The sequence below is a fragment of the Myxocyprinus asiaticus genome, chromosome 43, assembly GCF_019703515.2.
Source record: "Myxocyprinus asiaticus isolate MX2 ecotype Aquarium Trade chromosome 43, UBuf_Myxa_2, whole genome shotgun sequence".
In the NCBI taxonomy this organism is placed as follows: Eukaryota; Metazoa; Chordata; class Actinopteri; order Cypriniformes; family Catostomidae; genus Myxocyprinus; species Myxocyprinus asiaticus.
The window spans coordinates 19,374,583-19,395,307 of NC_059386.1; the positions used below are offsets into that span (position 1 = coordinate 19,374,583).

The 20,725-nt window shown below is 36.9% G+C and overlaps 1 protein-coding gene across 1 annotated transcript; it reads left to right on the top strand.

The window, feature by feature from the left end:
* Window positions 1-325: 325 nt before the first annotated feature.
* LOC127433857 (ras-related protein Rab-38-like) lies at window positions 326-17,785 on the top strand. Its single transcript, XM_051686142.1, has 3 exons — window positions 326-571; window positions 9,353-9,633; window positions 15,994-17,785. The coding sequence occupies exons 1-3, from the start codon at window positions 361-363 to the stop codon at window positions 16,144-16,146; spliced, it is 645 nt and encodes a 214-aa protein (XP_051542102.1). The 5' UTR covers window positions 326-360; the 3' UTR covers window positions 16,147-17,785.
* Window positions 17,786-20,725: the final 2,940 nt, after the last annotated feature.

The following is a 20,725-nucleotide window of genomic DNA, read 5'->3' on the forward strand; positions in this document are numbered from 1 at the left end:
AGATAGATAGATAGATAGATAGATAGATAAGAAGAAAAGAGTGATAGATAGATAGATAGATAGATAGATAGATAGATAGATAGATAGATAGATAGATAGATAGATAAGAAGAAAAGAGTGATAGATAGATAGATAGATAGATAGATAGATAGATAGATAGATAGATAGATAGATAAGAAGAAAAGAGTGATAGATAGATAGATAGATATATAGATAGTGTACACACAAGCAAATGAGTGAACAGTGTAAGAGCTTGTCTGACAGCTGGTCACAAGTTTCCCCACGCCCTGGGCGGTGCCAGTTTAAGTTCAATGACAGACGACTAGGTGGCAATGGCATGTTAAACTCTGGACAACACACATGTCCTCAACGATGCATAGCAATCAAAAAGAGCATTTGTTTAAAATCCTTGTCATCGGTGATTTGGGAGTAGGGAAAACCAGCATCATCAAGCGGTATGTTCATCAGACTTTCTCCACTAATTACAGAGCGACCATTGGTGTGGATTTCGCGCTCAAAGTTCTCAACTGGGACTCAGAGACGGTCCGGCTGCAGCTGTGGGACATCGCAGGTAAGCGACAGCACTTCAAAGGGTGTGAAAATAAAACTTTTTAGTGCCATCTGTGTCAGTATTTATTAAAATATAGTGAAATTGCAAGAGCTGATCCACACCTGTATTTCTGTCTGCGTCTTATCACGTGACTCACGGTAAAAATTCGATGAATTTTTGTGTAACATAATGGTACATTTCTACATATACAGTATATATATATATATATATATATATATATATATATATATATATATATATATATATATACACACTACATAGTTTTTGCTTAAATATTGTTACTAAATTATTACTGTAGTTATTTTTATTACAGTTAAACTGTGGTAACTTGGCCTCATATGCCATTAATCAGAAATGATGCGAAATAAAAGGAAAATTCTGAAGGTTTTATTATGATTTTACAGCAGTAATTACTTCTCGGAAACTTGTTACCACCATAGTAACATTTTCATGTGTTGATTTTACCACAGGTTGATGCGAAAATTGGTTTTAATAAAACGGCGGTAACAGCAATGTGATAAAGATTTTTTATTTTTAAATAAGTAGTTCAGTGTATCTGAATAAGCAATTCGTCCGCCAAGTAAATGAAGCAATTTAGTTCATTTTTCTTACTGTAGGTTGTTTGTCATTTTACAAGGAACGCGGCTCATCCAATCAGAATTCAGGATTCAGGGTTGGAACTATTCGTTTTATCAATAAAATTTCACAGCGCAGCTCAGATTCGATTATTAAATTAGTCTCTTATGGTTTGATAAGTAAATACAATTGTTAGGGAATTTTGTACTGCAACAGAAATACATTTTTCTTATTCAGAAGTATCTGCTCAGGGGCGGACTGGCCATCGGGAGCACCGGGTGTTTTCCCAGTGAACCGCTGGGTAATTCGTGCCATTGCTGCAAGTACCGGCCGGTCCTACAGGCGATATAGGTGGGCGTCCTGGGTTCTAACATTCCCGTGCAGACCCATTACAGTGTGAATATTCAAAAAACTCAGATAAAGCCAATACAGTTGCTTTTGTTTTAAAAAACTGAAATGGCTGTTCTAAATTATTTACACATTGGAGTGCACCTCCATATGAGCACATTAACTCATATGGACCTCATTATTTGACATACAAATCACAATAATGGTGACAACCAAAAACAACATATTAAGTATGATAAGATGAGCTCTGAATAATCACAAAATGACAAATAACTGCAAGTTACAACAAATACAATAACAGCAGCTTATATAAAATCTGCAAACAGTAAAGCTGCAGTACATAGTCATTTGCATAATTTATTCATACCGCAGGGAGCTGAAGTCAGGCCTGATAAAAATGTAGAAAATAAGTCATAAAAAATATTACTTTGTGGCTATTTGAGTCTTTGAGGCTTTGTTTAAAGGATAGCAGAAACAGCGATTGTCAAAGCAAAGGGCTTTTCACTTTTTCTCAAGAATAATCTGGGGAAGGAATTAAAACATTGCAGATATAAAGATGCAACAAACTCACTTTGAATGAAAATATGAGAAATTAATCTGCAAAATACACTATATTGCCAAAAGTATTCGCTCACCCATCCAAATAATTGAATTCAGGTGTTCCAATCACTTCCATGGCCACAGGTGTATAAAATGAAGCACCTAGGCATGCAGACTGCTTCTACAAACATTTGTGAAAGAATGGGCCGCTCTCAGGAGCTCAGTGAATTCCAGCATGGTACTGTGATAGGATGCCACCTGTGCAACAAGTCCAGTCGTGAAATTTCCTCGCTACTAAATATTCCACAGTCAACTGTCAGTGGTATTATAACAAAGTGGAAGTGATTGGGAATGACAGCAACTCAGCCATGAAGTGGTAGGCCACGTAAAATGACAGAGCGGGGTCAGCGGATGCTGAGGCGCATAGTGCGCAGAGGTCGCCAACTTTCTGCAGAGTCAATCGCTACAGACCTCCAAAGTTCATGTGGCCTTCAGATTAGCAAGAACAGTGCGTAGAGAGCTTCATGGAATGGGTTTCCATGGCCGATCAGCTGCATCCAAGCCATACATCACCAAGTGCAATGCAAAGCGTCGGATGCAGTGGTGTAAAGCACGCCGCCACTGGACTCTAGAGCAGTGGAGATGCGTTCTCTGGAGTGACGAATCACGCTTCTCCATCTGGCAATCTGATGGACGAGTCTGGGTTTGGCAGTTGCCAGGAGAATGGTACTTGTCTGACTGCATTGTGCCAACTGTGAAGTTTGGTGGAGGGGGGATTATGGTATGGGGTTGTTTTTCAGGAGCTGGGCTTGGCCCCTTAGTTCCAGTGAAAGGAACTCTGAATGCTTCAGCATACCAAGAGATTTTGGACAATTCCATGCTCCCAACTTTGTGGGAACAGTTTGGGGATGGCCCCTTCCTGTTCCAACATGACTGCGCACCAGTGCACAAAGCAAGGTCCATAAAGACATGGATGAGCGAGTTTGGTGTGGAAGAACTTGACTGGCCTGCACAGAGTCCTGACCTCAACCCGATAGAGCACCTTTGGGATGAATTAGAGCGAAGACTGCAAGCCAGGCCTTCTCGTCCTACATCAGTGTCTGACCTCACAAATGCGCTTCTGGAAGAATGGTCAAAATTTCCCATAAACACACTCCTAAACCTTGTGGAAAGCCTTCCCAGAAGAGTTGAAGCTGTTATAGCTGCAAAGGGTGGGCCGACGTCATATTAAACCCTATGGATTAAGAATGGGATGTCACTTAAGTTCATATGCATCTAAAGGCAGGTGAGCGAATACTTTTGGCAATATAGTGTATCTGCAAAGATCTACAAGGTATGACGTATGTTTATTTGATTTTTTTTTTTTTTTTTTTTTTACATATATTTATATTTGTTTATATACACTACAAAAGTTTTGAGACACTTATTCTTTATTATATATTTTTTTTTTCTTCACATTTTAGAATAATAGTAAAGTCATCAAAACTATGGAATAGCATAAATGGAACTATGGGAATTATGTTGTGACTAAACAAAATCCAAAATAAATCAAAACTATGTTATATTTTAGCATCTTCAAAGTAGTCACCCTTTGCCTAGATTTTGCAGACATGTACTCTTGACATTTTCTCAACCAACTTCTTGAGGTATCACCCTGGGATGCTTTTTAAATAGTATTGAAGGAGTTCCCATCTATGTTGGGCACTTATTGGCTGCTTTTCTTAATTATTTGGTCAAAGTTATCAATTTCAAAAACTTTTTTTATTATAAAATTTTAGTTTTATAATGAAATAAATTAATATGGTGGCACAGTTATATTTTTGTCTGCAAAACTAATTTCAAACATTTAAGCATACGCCTTCAGATCAAAAGATTTTTAAGATCGTGAGAAACATTTCAGTCAAGTGTTTCAAAACTTTTGACCGATAGTGTATGTACATATTCTGGCCAACTTTGTTTTCATTGATTTTTTTTTTTTTAATAAACATTTACACATAGTTATGTGAGTAATTGACATTACATTTTAAGTACTGTCATCAGTGTCCTGCTGTGTGACACTTTCTTCATCTAGCTATTTTAAATAACATTTTATGATCTTGTATAGCTATATATACATATAGAATCAGCCGCGTCTCTACATTAGGGGCAAGTGGGGCTAAGCCCCGCCAGAGGTGGTGCTGTTGTGCAAATTGCATTGTATTGTCAATAAAAAATATATATATTTCCCGCAACTTAAACGTGTTTTATGTCCATTATACAAGAAAAAAGTATATATTATTTTGAGAAATTCTATTATTATTATTAAGGTATGTTGCATAAAAGCCATTTAATTGTTCTCATTTGCTATGTATGGGGCTAGCCCTTCATCCTCAAGGTTAATTAACAGAGATCTGGAGAACGTCATGTTCATGTGCAATGAGCGTTCAACGATGGCCTGAGGGGCTCGTTTGCCTTTGCCCTTGAGCCAATCAAAAGCTTTGATCGTAGTTACATCAAGCTGTTGACATGAGCATCGGAAGTTAACGGGTGCAGAGTAGACCTACATAGTGAACTTCATTGGTAAATTTTAAAAGCAAATGTATTTGTTCATCATTTCAGTGAATTGTATGCCACTGTGTTGTGGTGTTGTGTTGTTGGTGCATTGGTTTGTATTAGATATCAATGACTGCTAAATATTGGGAGTCTGTCGTTTTGATTAGTTTTGTTATACTGTTCATTCGAGTTAGTGAGATAATATGCACACCTTTTAACGATTTGCCTATTTGTGGTTTACTTTCACGGTCACTTGAGCTTTTTGACGTGGATGTGCATGTCTTAGTGGTGTTTTGTGCTGAGATTAAATCATTAGGGGTGTTTGTGTGGCATCATGTTCAGAGGTTGCGCAAGAAAAAAGTCTTTATTCGTCACTCTCTGTAAAATTTCTGTCATGATCTATTTGTATTAGTCATACTTGTTTTAAGTACTAGGGCATTGAGGGGCATAGCATCCATTATAATGGCACATACATGACAGTAGACAGGCTTTTATAATAGATTTTTTTGACTCCCCTTGTTTGAGTCCGGTGAAACCAATGAGTTCTAGTGTGAAACTTCTACCTGTCAATCAATCGCTGTGCTAAAATTAGGTTTTTAAACTTTGCCGGTTAAAGTGCATACACACATGCACAAGTTCACAGAACTTCATAGTCCCTGATGTAACATAAAGTGTAACATGTGAAGCAAGTCTGTGAAGCTCAGTTAACACAGTTACTCCACTAAAATAACAAACAATACTGCTCTAAACATGATGTTTGCACTTATTAAATGCATGCATAATTGGCTGAAATTATGCACTTTTTGTGTGTTTTCTTTTTGTTATTATGCATGTTGGTGCTTTATTATCATACATTAACACACTGAAGTAATGATTGTGCAGTCATGAAATCAGAAACCCTCTACTCAAAATCCAAACACAAAAGAGATGCACAATACCAGGTGTACATGATGATGGTGCCAGTTAATCCATTTAATAATATATAATACACATATCAATACCAGGGAATAAACAGGGCACATGCACAGCGGGAATGTGAGGGACAAAGAGTGGTCAAAACTGATGAACTAGGTTAAAATGTTTTTCTTGTTTCTTTTTTATCTGTCAAAATGACATACAGAATTTGGAATTATTCGTCAATGTTTCAAAGATTGGTCAAATAATTGATTGTTAAGTGATTGCTGTGCCCCACACTAAATAATGACCCTGAGATGCCACTTTATATAATATGTTATTATTTTACTTGTTGTTTCCACAACCTCATATTAACTAAGGCAATAGTTTATTTGCACTTCTAGAAAAAATTTGAAAGGTGATTAAGATCTTTAAAAACTTTGAGAAATGTAGATTTGTCACAGCACCTAAAATACATAATACCCTTGTACTATCATGGACATTTTAACCTGTATGTTGGGAAAAACAGTTTTCAAACATGTTATTTGTCTGAGCTATAAAGTGCTTATTTTTAGTGCTTTCTCTAAATAAAATACACTCATCACCTTTACAATGGTTTTATACGTTTTAAAGTTATGACCATTTTTTACTGGTGCGGCCCGTTGTCATGACTAGCAGTCAATAGAAATTTCCTTTTTTTTTTTTTAACCCAAAAATGTGAAATTGAGCTGGAAAATTAAATCAATGAGCTGGTGTGTTATGGTGTAGTGTGTTGCGGGCAGGGTTTGGTGGGCTGCTCTGGGCCAGAGAGTCCAGGGCCACTTTTTAGCCCCAGTCCGTCCCTGTGCTCATCCATGTTTATCATCCGTCTCATGTGCAAGGGACGCAACGCTTCTTATTTTCCGTGTGCCCACATGGAAAAGTCTCATGTGAGAGAGATTGAGAGATGAAGAACAGATATTGTTGGAAAATCTCTGTAAACAAACCACAGTTAAATAAGGTTACTTCCAAACTTCTCAGCTGCCCAAAACAACAACAGCTCTTTGAGAGAAGGTGTACTGTTTAGGTTGAGTAACCATGTCATTTTCATGCATTTTGTGAGATTGACCTATCTAAAAGGTAGGCCTATAACAGCCCTTAAAATTTCTACAATAGTTTTTGCCAAAAAAACAAAAACAAAAACATTGTTAATTAAGTAGTTGTTACCCTTCAAACAGAGTTTGAAAGTACATTTTCAGTTTTAATTTATTTTATTTATTTAAATAGTAATCATGAATCCCATATATATTCCAATCTGACTGATGCACTTCACTCAAAAATGAAAATTATGTTGTCATTTACTCTTCCTCATTTTGTTCCTCACCCAGACTTTCATTTGTGGGACACAAGAAGAGAAATTTTAAAGAGTATTGACGCTGCTCTTTTTCATGCAATAAAAGTGAATGGGAAATAAAATTGCCCTAACATTCTGCTTAAAATCATCTTTTGTGTCCCATGGAAGACACAAGGTTTGGAACACAATGAGGGTGAGTAAATTTCATATTTGGGTGAACTATCTCTTTAAAGGGTTTGTTCTTCATCATTACAACATCACAACACTGACCTCATTGGGGATCGCCTGTAGTTATGTTCAACTCTACTCCAGACATGACTCAGTATAGTTTTAAACCAGTCATAAACTCCTCGTGGTCTTTACATTGCTTTCCAGGAAGTCATATGACATACAATTTAATGAACTGAAACATGCTGAGTCCATCTTCCCTTGTTAGCGTACTAATAATGTGTCACATATTGAGGTCATTTCTCACCAAAAATGTATCTCAAATCTTCACCGAAAGCACGCACATTGTGCCAAGTTGTCAAGCAAAGCGTGACTATTTTTGTAATGGGTATTCCCTACTGCTCTTCATATTTCAGTCACTCACAGCAGCAAAAACTCTTAAGCAAACCTGAAATAAGCATTTTTAAATGCAGAAGACACTATTATATAAGCACATTTCACAATTACCATGAACTGCATAGATCCAACAATATGCAAAAATATTAACATGAAATTGGCTAAATAGGAAAATGTAAAAAAAAAAAATTGTACATCTTAACAACAGCAGAAATACAATTTAGAATTCTAACAGATTTAGAATAAAAACTGTCTCTAATATTGTATTAGTATTAGTTATATTACCAAGTGGTGTTAGCTATTCTAACTATACACACTTATATGGTTAGTTGCATTTAGGCAACTAGCAATATATTTCCCCTGCTGTCTGTGACCCAATGAGAATTTTTTGGGTCATAACTTTTTTGGGTCGAAACCACTGCATTATAATTCATGTTTTTAAAACATAATAATATTAAAATTGTCTTTGCAATCATACAATTGTAATTATACATAATGTTGCACTTTATAACACCTGGGTAATATCTCAAAAGCCTATATGCATTTAGAAACCAATACACTGTCTCTTGTTTTGCGATCCATCAAGTGTGAAGGAGACCGCTGTCAGCCCCACCGAGATCAGCACTCACCTCATGATTCTAATTTTGAACAAATAACAGAACAAACTGGTGGGAGAAGCAGCTGTCCTAGGGAAAGTTGTGCAGTGCTGTCAGCCCAGAAGAGTGGCTGCATTCAGAGTCAGACAAGACAGAACAGCAGACAGATGGAATTTGCCATTAGCAGAAGAAATCTTCTGCAGTAACAAGCATATTCCATTGACTAAGAACCACAGGAAACTTTGCTGTGGATACTGCTCAGAATGCACAGTGCAGGAAAGTGACAACACAGCGCATTTTAAAAAGTTTATTGAGTCGAGAATCATGTGTTCTCATGGAGGAAAATCAATTATACTAATGTGATCATTAGGTAATCATGGCACAGGATTTTTCTAAGAACTTGAGAATATCTTTGTATTAAAGCAAGCACAAGATGCTTAAAGGGATGGTTCACCCAAAAATGAAAATTCTGTCCTTTACTCACTGCCATATTTTTCCAACAACGCACAACTTTCTTCCGTGGAACACAAAAGTAGAGTGACAGCCTCAGTCACCATTCATTTTCATGGCATTTTTTTTCCCTACTATGAAAGTGAATGGTGACATTTCTGGAAAAAATAAATAAATGCAGTTGTGGCATAGGGTTGATTACCACAAAAAAAAAAAAAAGATTGAGGTTACGGTGAGGCACTTACAATGGAAGTGAATGGGGCTGATTTTTGGAGGGTTTAAAGGCAGAAATGCGAAGCTTATCATTTTTTAAAAGCACTTACATTAATTCTTCTGGTAAAACTTGCATGCTATTTAAGATGTACCTGTAAAGTTGTTTAAATAATTTTGTTTTTTTTACATTACAGGGTTGTAAAATTTGTAGTAACTTTACATGGAACAGGGTAGTAAGAGATTTTACCATACTTAAATCATGTAAACACGCATATTGTTGACATGATTTATTTATACTTTTGAAACAGTGAGTATTTTAACATTTATGGACTGGCCCCATTCACTTGTAAGTAACAGATTTTTTGCTTTTTTTCAAAGAAATGACGAGACAAGCCCAAATTAATTTTTGTGGTAATCAACATTATGCCACAAATACTGTCGATTTAGATTAACTTGTATTGAACCCAGAATATTCCTTAAAATCAAAAAATTGATGTCTAAATTACTGTTATTATTTTTACACATACATCAGTGGGGTCTCTGCAACCCCAAAGATAAAAACACTAACTTCAATCTCAGAACATGAGGGTTAAAAAATATATATTTTCCTTAGCCTAATCATTGTAGACCTCACTATGTCTGAGCACATTTTGTATACAAGTGCCAGTAATCTGTTTTAAATATTGTTTTACCTCTACAGACTATTTTTCTCTCTCTCTCTATCTGAATTGGAAGGTCAAGAGCGCTTCGGGAACATGACGCGAGTTTATTACAGAGAGGCCATGGGGGCGTTCATTGTTTACGATGTTACCAGGCCCACAACATTCGAGGCAGTCTCCAAATGGAAGGAGGATCTGGACTCAAAATTAATACTTTCAAATGGCCAGGGTATTGCCACAGTGCTCCTAGCCAATAAGTGTGACCAAAACAGAGACTTTCTGACAAACAGTGGCCTTAAGATGGACCAGTATTGTAAGGAGAATGGATTTGTGGGCTGGTTTGAGACATCTGCAAAGGTAAGATATTATATTTTAACATTATTTTAGGCCACATCCACACTAATATTTTTTAATTTGAAAACGCATTAATTTCTCTACGTTTTGGCCTTCCGTCCACACTGAGACAGAGTTTTTGACAGCGAAAACGGAGCTTTTCGCAAACATTCTCCCAAGTGGATAAATTTGAAAACAATGACTTATTTGTTGTCATGTGACGCAGCCATGTGATCCATTCAACCCAAAACAGTCAAGATGGCGGCCCATGTTGTAGCGGTGTTGTTGTGCTTACTATACACTTTGAAAGCATTGTTAAAGATAAATGTTACTTTGTACAATTTCACATTGCATTCCTTCAAAGGCGACGGGATGTTTACTTGAAACTGCTGTCTGAGGAAGGATCGTAAGGACAATTGCGTTTCAGACCTTACATGGAAATGACAAAGGGCAAACGTCTTACGTTTCGCATGCGCAGTAAGGGGATTTAAGTGTTTTCAGACGTTTCAGTGTGGACGAGCAACTTTTAGAAAACATTTGAAGATGGCCATGTGAACAGAAAGCATTTCGAAAACTAAAATGCAGTTTTCAAATTTATCCGGATTAATGTGGCCTAAGACATAGAAACATTTGTGTCCAAAATTACCTCTGATTCAACACTAGGGATGCTCCGATCAAGATTTTTACAGCCGATGCGATACCTATCACCAGTCTTCTTGTCGGCCGATATACCGATCCCAGTCATTTCACCTTTTATCAGGATCTATGTCATAACTGGCTATATGCAAGATGTCTGCTCACTGTCGCTATTAATTGAACTTTCCTCTTCCCACTAATATCACTTTGTCTAGTTTTTGCTGACAAAAACATGTTAAAATGTTTAAAAGGATTATTAAAAAAGCTTTTTTTGAAAAAGACTTTAAATCAAGTATAGGCTAACAAAATATTCTCTATATTAAGAAATATATTTAAAAAAATTGAAGCTTAGTGTCAAACTGAAGACAAACTGATAACCCATATGTGCAATTAAACTTAATGTGACATTTTTGGTTATTGATTCGTTGTCATTATTTCATATTATTATTATTTTATTATTAATTTTATTTCTATTTTATTTTTGCATTATATTTAATACATAATGGTATCTTAATATTTTATAAAGAATTATCATATTTATAAATTCCTCTACAGGTGCAGGACTCTACAGGTGCTAATATTGTTAATGCCGTTTAATCAGGAGATATTTAATAAAGATGTTTGAATTACACCACATTCTGTAACTCACGTTATTACTGAGATGCCTATGCCTGACATTGACTGAGAAGCTGCTGCCATGAACGACAATAAGGAGCATTTCACAGCTTGCCACAAAAGCCACATTAACAGTACAGTACACAAACTTTTCAAATTCGCCATACCTCTCCCACTGCATCGTTCTTAACTGCTGAATCAAGTTTGGTGTCTTACTATGCCAGTATCCCCCACACTCCGTGATGCCACGACAGTGCTGCTTATTTCTTAAAGGAGCCGCACTTCTTTTGCGACATGAGTGATCGGTTTACGCAATCGGCCAAATTACGATCACCGAACGAGTCATAGGACGTGAATATCGTCCGATACCAATCGGTGATGGATTGATCGGAGCATCCCTTACTAAGACCCTGTGACATACTTTGACTTACACTCACTGAGCACTTTATTAGCAACACTGTGGTCCTAATAAATTGCCCGACGTGTCCGCCTCAAGGTTCGATGTATTGTGCATTCTGAGATGCTTTTCTGCTCACTACAATTGTACAGAGTGGTTATCTGAGTAAATGTAGCCTTTCTGTCAGCTCTAACCAGTCTGGATATTCTCCCCAATTTGGAATGCCCAATTCTCAATGCGCTCTAAGTCCTCGTGGTGACGTAGTGACTCAATCCGGGTGGCAGAGGACGAATCTCAGTTGCCTCCACGTCTGAGACCATCAATCCGCACATCTTATCACGTGGCTTGTTGAGCGCATTACCGCGAAGACATAGCGTGTGTGGAGGCTTCACGCTATTCTCCGCGGCGTCCATGCACAACTCACCACGCGCCCCACCGAGAGCGAGAACCACACATTATAGTGACCACGAGGAGGTTACCCCATGTGACTCTACCCTCCCTAGCAACCGGGCCAATTTGGTTGCTTAGGAGACCTGGCTGGAGTCACTCAGCACACCCTGGATTCGAACTCACGACTCCAGGGGTGATAGTCAGCGTCAGTACTCGCTGAGCTACCCAGGCCCCCCTGGACATTCTCCATTGACCTCTCTCAGCATTTCCATCCACAACTGCCGCTCACTGGATGTTTTTTGTTTTTGGCGCCATTCTGAGTAAACTCTAGAGACTGTTGTGCATGAAAATCTCAGGAGATCAGCAGTTACAGAAATACTCAAACCAGCCCGTCTGGCACCAACAATCATGCCACGGTCGAAATCACTGAGATCACATTTTTCTCCATTCTGATGGTTGATGTGAACATTAACTGAACAAATGTCATTTGCATTGAGTCATTTAACAGTGATTTAAGTTTCTTATAGGGTGGAGTATTTACTACACATATGCTAAATATACTACAGTATATGTAAGTAACATATCTTTTGACAGAACTTGCATTGTTAGAACCTGTAACTCTTGATTTAAGCTTTTGATTGAAGCTTATTAATATTTGCATCCTAATTACACTTGCCACTCACATACAGAGCAGTTGCTGAGGAAAACAAAACGGACTGTCGTTACACTGAGGCTGTCTCATTAAATCCAATAGAGATGTTTCAAAGGGATTTATTTATTTAATTAATTTATTTTAGCACCTTGCTCCATTCATCCTTAATGAAGAGTCCAAGCAGTCTTAAATGACCTCTGCCTAGTACCATTTTCATGGGTTTTAATAAATAATTACTGTTCTCAGGTCGAGTTCAGTAGGAGATGAGATCAATCACAGTGTCTTTTTAAATTATCAAACTAAACAATCTGAAATCTTTCCTTGAACACCCCATGAAATCAAAATTAGAGTTTTGTGACTTTCAATCTATGTGTCTAGCTTTGGATGATATCGTTTTGCTAGTGTACTCCTAAAGTTGACAAAATTAACTTTTAGCAGATATATTAAAAATGTACAGTCTTTCTCTTCCAGGAAATCGGACCAAAAATATTGATGCTGCACTCCACAAATTTTTGTCCAATCAAATGCTCTCGAATTTCCCATGAAATTCTCATGTACCCTGAAATCGACCCCATTCTGCCGAACTATTGACAAGTTTTATCCCTCATCTACGGAGCCCCTTAGAGGACAGGGTGGGACTTTTTTTTTCTGAAATAGTTTTGCATTCCCTGTACAATAAGTTTTGTATGACCTTGCAATACATATACCATGATTTTACTACAATAACCATATTTTAACCATGATATTCGTAGTGAAACCATACTGATATTACAGGAAAATGAAAAAACATAATTTTGTGGTTATTATGGTTTTACTATACAAATTCCATAGTTTAATTATGGTTACTGAAGTAAATCCATGGCTTTACTATAAGTAACCATGACAGTTCCATGTTTTTTTTTTTTCATAGTTTTACTATAGTAATATTATTATTTAATAAATTTAAATAATAAGAGTTGCTCATATACCAAACAAGTGACAAACAAATAAGCTTTCAAAAATAGTGGGCTCATTCAGGCTGATCAGATGCAGAACAAGCAATAGAACTGAACAAAACCTGTCCTGAAAAAACTATGTGAAAATCTATATTTTAATACACTGCCTGGCCAAAAACAAAATCGCCGTTTGGATTTAAATAAGCAGATACTTAAGAGCCTATGATTGGATCATTATTGCAGTGATTAATATGTTTCAGCTGGCAACAGTTCTTTTAATCCTAACTGATGAAGTGTGTAGCTTCTCATTTCTTAAACAACCATGTCGGAAGACGTATCCCGTGGTCGTGGAAAAGATGTTACTGTGTTTCAGAAGAGGCAAGTTATTGGCCTGCATCAAGCAAAGAAAACAACTAAGGAGACTGCTGAAATCACTGGAATTGGGTTAAGAACTGTCCAACGCATTATTAAAATCTGGAAGTATAGTGGTGAACCATCAGCTTCACAGAAGAAATGTGGTCGGAATTTTTTTTTAATGATCGTGATCGGAGATCACTAAAACACTTGGTGAAGTCACATCATAAAAAATCGACAGTAGAACTCACGGCGATGTTTAATAGTGAAAGTAAGAGCATTTCCACATTCACAATGTGACAAGAACTTACAGGATTGGGACTAAACAGCTGTGTGGCCACATGAAAGCAACTTGTTAGTGAGGCTAGTCGGAAAAAATTACTTCAGTTTGCTAGGGAGCATAAAGATTGGACTGTGGAGCAATGGATGATGTGGTCTGATGAGTCCAGATTTACTCTATACCAAAGCGATGTGCACATCAGGGTGAGAAGGGAAGCACATGAAGTGATGCACCTGTCATGCATAGTGCCCACTGTACAAGCCTCTGGAGGCAGTGTTATGATCTGGGTTGCTTCAGTTGGTCAGGTCTAGGCTCAGCAACATTATGCAGCAATAAAATGAAGTCAGCTGACTACCTGAATGTACTGAATGACCAGGTTATCCCATCACTGGATCTTTTCTTCCCTGATGGCACGGGCATATTCCAGGACGACAATGCCAAGATTCATCGGGCTCAGATTGTGAAAGAGTGGTTCAGGAAGCATGAGGAATCATTTTCACACATGAATTGGCCACCACAGAGTCCTGACCTTAACTCCACTGAAAGTCTTTGGGTTGTGCTGGAGAAGACTTTATGGAGTGGTTTGACTCCCCTGTCATCAATAAAAGATCTCGGCCAAAAATTAATGCAACTCTGGACAGAAATAAATTTTGTGACGTTGCTTAAGTTTGTCGAAATAATGCCACAACGAATGCGTGTCGTAATCAAAGCTAAAGGCCGTCCGAAGAAATATTAGAGTATGCAACTTTTTTTTTGGCCAGGCAGTGTTTGTTTGTTTGTCTTCATTATAATAAAAATTGTACTTTGTAAAAATACATAAATTCTATATTATATTAATTAATATTATATCATGAAATTGTATATACTGTACAATAATGATATGAGCTATCACTGTTTAAAATAATGTGGACAATTTACAAGTAATAACATTGAGTTTCCATTCATTTGTTGAAACGCTAAAAAGGTACTGTCACTTTAAGAGTTCAACGAGCGGCTCACAGTGTTCTGGTTCAGCGAACATTAACACAAATCTCTGTTTCTTTAGCGCATCCATGCTGCATGAGATTAAAATTTATATTTATTTTTACTTTTATATCTGACTGTAAAGAACAGAAAGGATATTAAGACACATTATTCAATGAAAGTAGAGTGCGCCTCATTTTTGATGGACACGCATTACACAGGAAATTTCAGGTATTCCAGAACTTGCATTTCTAAAAGTTAAATTCAAGCACTATAAGGATCTCGTGTGAACCCTGTAAACAGTGTAGAAAAAAGCGCAGTAGGGGTAAAATCAAGTGATAGAGAGATTATGATGTTTAGCGTGGCATTTCATTTATGATCACATTGACAGAAAACAATGTTGCAAATTTCGAAATATCGTGTTTTGCCATGATATGGTTTATTATTTTTTGGTTCGGGATATATCAAAATTCTATATATTGTCCCATCCCTAGTTAAAATACGGTTTCTGTAGTAACCATGGTGAATTTATTGCGAGTGAACGCAAAACTATTGTGAGGGAATGCAAAACCTATTCCGAGGGATCACAAACCATTTCAAGGGCATGCAAAACTTATTGCGAAGACACACAAATCTATTTCAGAAAAAAAAAAATCCCTGCCCTGTCCTTGAAATTCACACATTTTTCCCCTTTTCCTCTGGCACTTCTCAGAGCATAAACAGAGACACAGGTTCTGGTCCTGTGGAAACCAGGAAGTAATCGCATTCACATTATCAATGGTAAGTGCGATCCAGAGGTTGCATTTTCGCTCTAAAATGGCATTTTTCCTCCACTGATGGTTAGGTTTAGGCTTGGGGTTTGGGTTAGGGAGGAGAGTTAATAAAATATGTATTACTGTATACTGTATTATATAATTCAAAACTAAAAATACTTTTGGAGCCACTCTCTGGACATTTCAACCAGAAACTGGTTGACAACACCTCCAGCTTCGGCCACTGGGGGCAGTGATTCAATTTTTGGTAAGAACAGACCGATTTCAGGAGCAGAACTTTCAAACTCCTGTTGCCGAATTCACAATGAGATCAGTCTGGTTCACCAAGCAATTTAATGGAGAAAAAGTTTCATGCATGTTCTTTCTCTTTATATCTCCTCAAATTTTAGGAAAACATCAACATTAACGAAGCATCCAACTTCCTAGTGAAACACATAATCGCCAGTGAGCATGATATCCTCAAATCTGTGGTTCCAGACACCATTTCTCCTCAACTCAACTCTACTAAAGAAATGACCTGTTCTGCCTGTTTCAAACCCTGAAAAACGTGGCCACAGCCTATGGAAGCACAACGGGGTGTTCCCTGGGGCTGAAGAGGATAACATCACAATCCCTCTGATTCCAGCTAGCATTATGGTCATTCGTCGAAAAGCCGAAACCAACAGAGAAATGTGACCGTCCATTAGTAACAGCTTGTACAGCATTAAACTACAGACATTTTAAGCTTGCACACAGAGTAAATGTATTTGTGTATGAAACTGCACTTTTTGGGTCTTTTTGTGTTATTTATGGCTAACAACAGTCTGGGAGTTCTGCTTGTAGTATGCTTGGCTGCATTAGGTGAGAGATAACATCTTATTTCTGTTAGACAGATGGATGATGATAGTTTCAGAGAATCTAAAGGAGTATTTCATCAGTATGTACACCATCAATCTAGTTGTTTCTTGGTGGACGGCGTTTGAATGACCCAAATGTCAACTAAAAAATAACATCATGCTTTCTCAAAAAATATATTTGAATTATGAGGGGTGTTAATATGCAGACATGCTAAATGTCCCTTCTCCTTGCACATCTCAAGCTTTATCTACCGCCATATTTCCATTTCATCCCCCTGTTTCACTCCACTTTTACTCTCTGTATCTCACATGGTTTTACCCTTTACAGTGATTCAGTGTATGACTCATTGACATTATATAAATCTCTCATGATTCCCTACATTGCCATGTGCTTTATTCAAAAGCTTTAATGTGTGATGATGTGTGTATTGATCTGATGCCTGTTCATATCCATCATACCTGCTGCAAACACAGAGCTTTTATTCCTTGATTTTATTTGTGCATGTGGGAGGTGTTGTAGAATTGTATAGTTGTGTTTTCGTGAGCTGTTTTCTGAAGAGCGAGAAAATGTTTAGTTATTGTGTTTTACAAAAAAACCCTGACATATGAAAACCTTTTTTGATTTGCAAGGTTTTACAATAAATTGGATGTGACAAATGCTCACTGTTTTGACTGAGAGATATGCTCTTTTATTGTCAGATATTTGTATATGAAAAATGCATATGTGTCGCTGTTGAGTTTAAAATAATATTACTGAACCAAAGCAACTGAAAAAAAACCCTTTGTTGAGTGGCAGTACATTTCTTCTGGATTAGCATTATTAACACAAGTGTTATCATCAGCAGTTATGCTTTAATGCTTGTATAACAACATAAACGTGATCTCTCATGTGGAATAACTAGGGCTGTGGAGAGGCTGGACAAATTACAGCCTTGTAGTCCTTATTTTCACACCTATATTCAACTCTATTGTTATTACTATGACAACTGCATGGTGCTTTTTTTTTCTTTTCTTTTTTTGATTCTAGCATCTGCAAGTTATACTTTTTTTTTGTTTGTTTTTTTGTTTTTTGTTTTTACAGCACATGAAGAGGCACTTGATCCCAGGTTCCTGGAAGGTCCTCTGAAATAAGTCTGAATACAAGAATGCACAAAATTCAGAGAATTCACTTAGAAAAATAAAAAATGTACCAGACTGTTGCATCATAATGAGGAATTTAGAGACTTTTCTAATTCTAGAGGGTAAAGTACATTTGTATATCCTCCTGAGACCCGAGTGTGACTGCTGTGTGCATTTTCCATTTCCCTTTATGACTTGTGGCACCTAATAAACATGCAAAAATCATGCAAATCGTTTGGCTAAAAATGTATGTCCTCATATGTGGACTGCGGGAATAAGTTATGAAATTTTAAATAATACCAAGCTATAGAAAGTCAGATTTTTTCATCAAATTGTTCATTATGTTTACAGGAGTGTTGGTTATTCTGTTTTAAGACATTACAGCTGATTTTCTGTAAAGCTGCTTTGGAACAATGTGTATTGGGAAAAGCACAAAAAAAAAAAATATATATATATAAAGGAAAGCTATAGGATGCTCCCTTGCTCCCTATTTAGTGAATGACTTAGCCTCCAGTTCGAAATGCACCGTATTTTCATTCTAACTCCATATAAAGCCTCTGAAAGCAAAAACATTTTTTTTTTTTGCAGTGTGAAAATGCACAGTAAATATAGGATTTCTAATGAAAACCTTGTGTTATTTTACACTATAGTGCACAGTGTTTAGCAGTGTGTCGTTTCACAGTACATCGTTAAAACTGTAAAAATAGCATATTGGATGAAACTAGAGACTTTTTTGACTCAAACAGGTTTTAATGTAAAAACTTTATGTAACTCTAATGTAAATTAGTTTTCTTACCAGATGTAGTTTTGTTGGCATTTCTCCCAAAGGCAAACTCGGCTGTGATCCGCGCCATGTTGTTTTGTCACATGACTCCATTCGTCTTTTACCACCAATTTAACCATTTACTGACAGTCCAGAATCTTCTGAACTGAGATAAGTTGGTTTAAATGAATTTAAATTATGCATTGCGTATATGAAGCCAAAATACAACGTCCATGCATGTGTATGCGGGGTTGCACAAGGTTAAAGAAGTCGTCAACATGAGGCCTTTATGGGTGAGGACACAGACACTCTAAGAACCTTTGTGTTCTATAATTGACTGCATGACTGCATTTGCTTATCTCTAAGGAATTGGATTTTACTTACTAAGTTCACCACAGGTTGCTGGAAAACACAGACAGACTACCTCAGTCATGTGAATGCTATTACCCAGCACATACACTGAAAAAAATGTTAAGCTAAAAAATTTGCTTTATGTGGTAACATCTAAATAAACTGGTTTATTCAAGTGAAAAATATTAATTAATATCACTGAATCAGCCTGACTACTTTAGGTTACACCAACAAGACTAATTTTAAGGGTTAGATCTGGTAGAAACAGCTTCTTGCAGGTTACTATTTTTTACACTATAGGAAATCAATACAATGGCACCACATAGGGATTCACTTTAACGCTAAATAATATAATGACGTTTGGTCACACGATGTGCAAGAACCAATGTGATTTGATGTTATTGACGTCGCCCCCATATTGGATTAGCTGTTTACATAGTTTATTAATTATTTGATTGGATTTGTGAGTGAAAAACAACTTAAATTACAGTCTGTTCATCATACAAAGTGATCGTATGCTTTAAGAAGACTTGGAATATGACACATGAGCAACTTTTATGACACTTTTGGGTGCTTTATTAAGCATTAATGTGAGTCCCAATGAACTGCTATTGTACTGAATTCAGCCAACAGGACTGTACTAAATTATTCAATTACCTCATTTTGTGTGCTATAGAAGAAAGTCGTGCAGGTTTGGAATGGCATGAAGGTGAGTAAATGGCAGAATTTTCATTTTAAGTTGAAATAATCATTTAAAAATAATATTTTTTAATTATATTGATTATTTAACTTAATTGCATTAAGTGTAATGACATTTTAATCATTATACCATATCATTAATCATTAATTGTAATCATGTATATACAGTAGATATGTACATGTTCAGGTATGCATATATTACATTACTAATGCTTTGGTAGTGTAAAGTTTGGGGTTTTTTACCTTGTAAATAACGCTACTTGAATCACATCTGAGAGAGAGGGAGAGAAAGATTGTGGAAAAGTGAATGGAAAAATAAGTTATTATTCACAAGGACTTTTTAAACTAGCCTGATAGCCTGACATTTTGTAAATGTGTAGTTCTTTTTTAAAGTCCTTCCAAGCTTATTTGATTTATTTGGCCGGTTAGTCACGATGATGCAAAAAGTAATGCCAAACTCTTGAAAAAGTAAGTTCTGGAACAAGGTCACCACGACTTTGCAGAACCCATTTTTAAAGCGCAATTCAAGGGGGTGAGCTAATCAGAATCAACCTCAAAAAAGCACCAAAACCCATTTCAACATTGCAATTTTAATTAATTTATGCACAGGAACTTGCTTGTGAGGCTTGTGAACTAGCTCGTTATGAGAAAAACCTCCTCAAAGTCTCCGATTCCAGTGAGTGAGTGAATATGATGGAGAGAGTGAGGGTGTTACTCGTCTCTAACTGTGACAGATACCAGCTGCATCAGTAGGAGCAAATTCCTCATCAGCGTCTCATCAAAAACAGTCTAATTAAGCAGTCTAATTAATTTGCTGAAGCATCCCATGCCTTTGTCACTTTCTGCAACTCTCACAGATAAGCAGAGATAAAGATGAAAGCATTAAATTGAGTTGGAAAGGTGAGATAAATGGGTGGTCGGATTTAGCTTATCCTGCCAACTTTGGCAAAAAAGACATTTTTAGATCAAACAAGATGCTTAATGACATAATTGCCATTTTGGTGGTGCCATTGAAACATTTGCATGGCTACCTATGTTTATTAACAGCTCTATGCAGTTCTCTCGAGCTATCTGAACACTTCACATTAGCTTTGCCGGAGAGAGCATCCCACACACAGACACCCACACAGCCTGAGATACAGCCACAGAGTCTTTCTCTTATATAGACCAACATGCACTCACACAAACACACATGCAAACATTTAGACAGAGATGAGCACATAAACACATCCACCTACTCACTTTGCATTGTTTAGAGGTAGAGATATAAATCTTTCTCTCTGTCTCACTTTCTCGCTTGCCTTCTTTTCCTCTTATAAAACAGGACCTTGGCAGTACCATGGTGCAGTGGTG

Bases quoted from the DNA above. Each gene is read 5' to 3' on its own strand.
- LOC127433857 (XM_051686142.1), top strand. From the start codon at position 361: ATGTCCTCAACGATGCATAGCAATCAAAAAGAGCATTTGTTTAAAATC. The intron at 572-9,352 runs GTAAGCGACAGC...CTGAATTGGAAG, and splicing joins GCAGCTGTGGGACATCGCAG to GTCAAGAGCGCTTCGGGAAC. The intron at 9,634-15,993 runs GTAAGATATTAT...CTCAAATTTTAG, and splicing joins GGTTTGAGACATCTGCAAAG to GAAAACATCAACATTAACGA.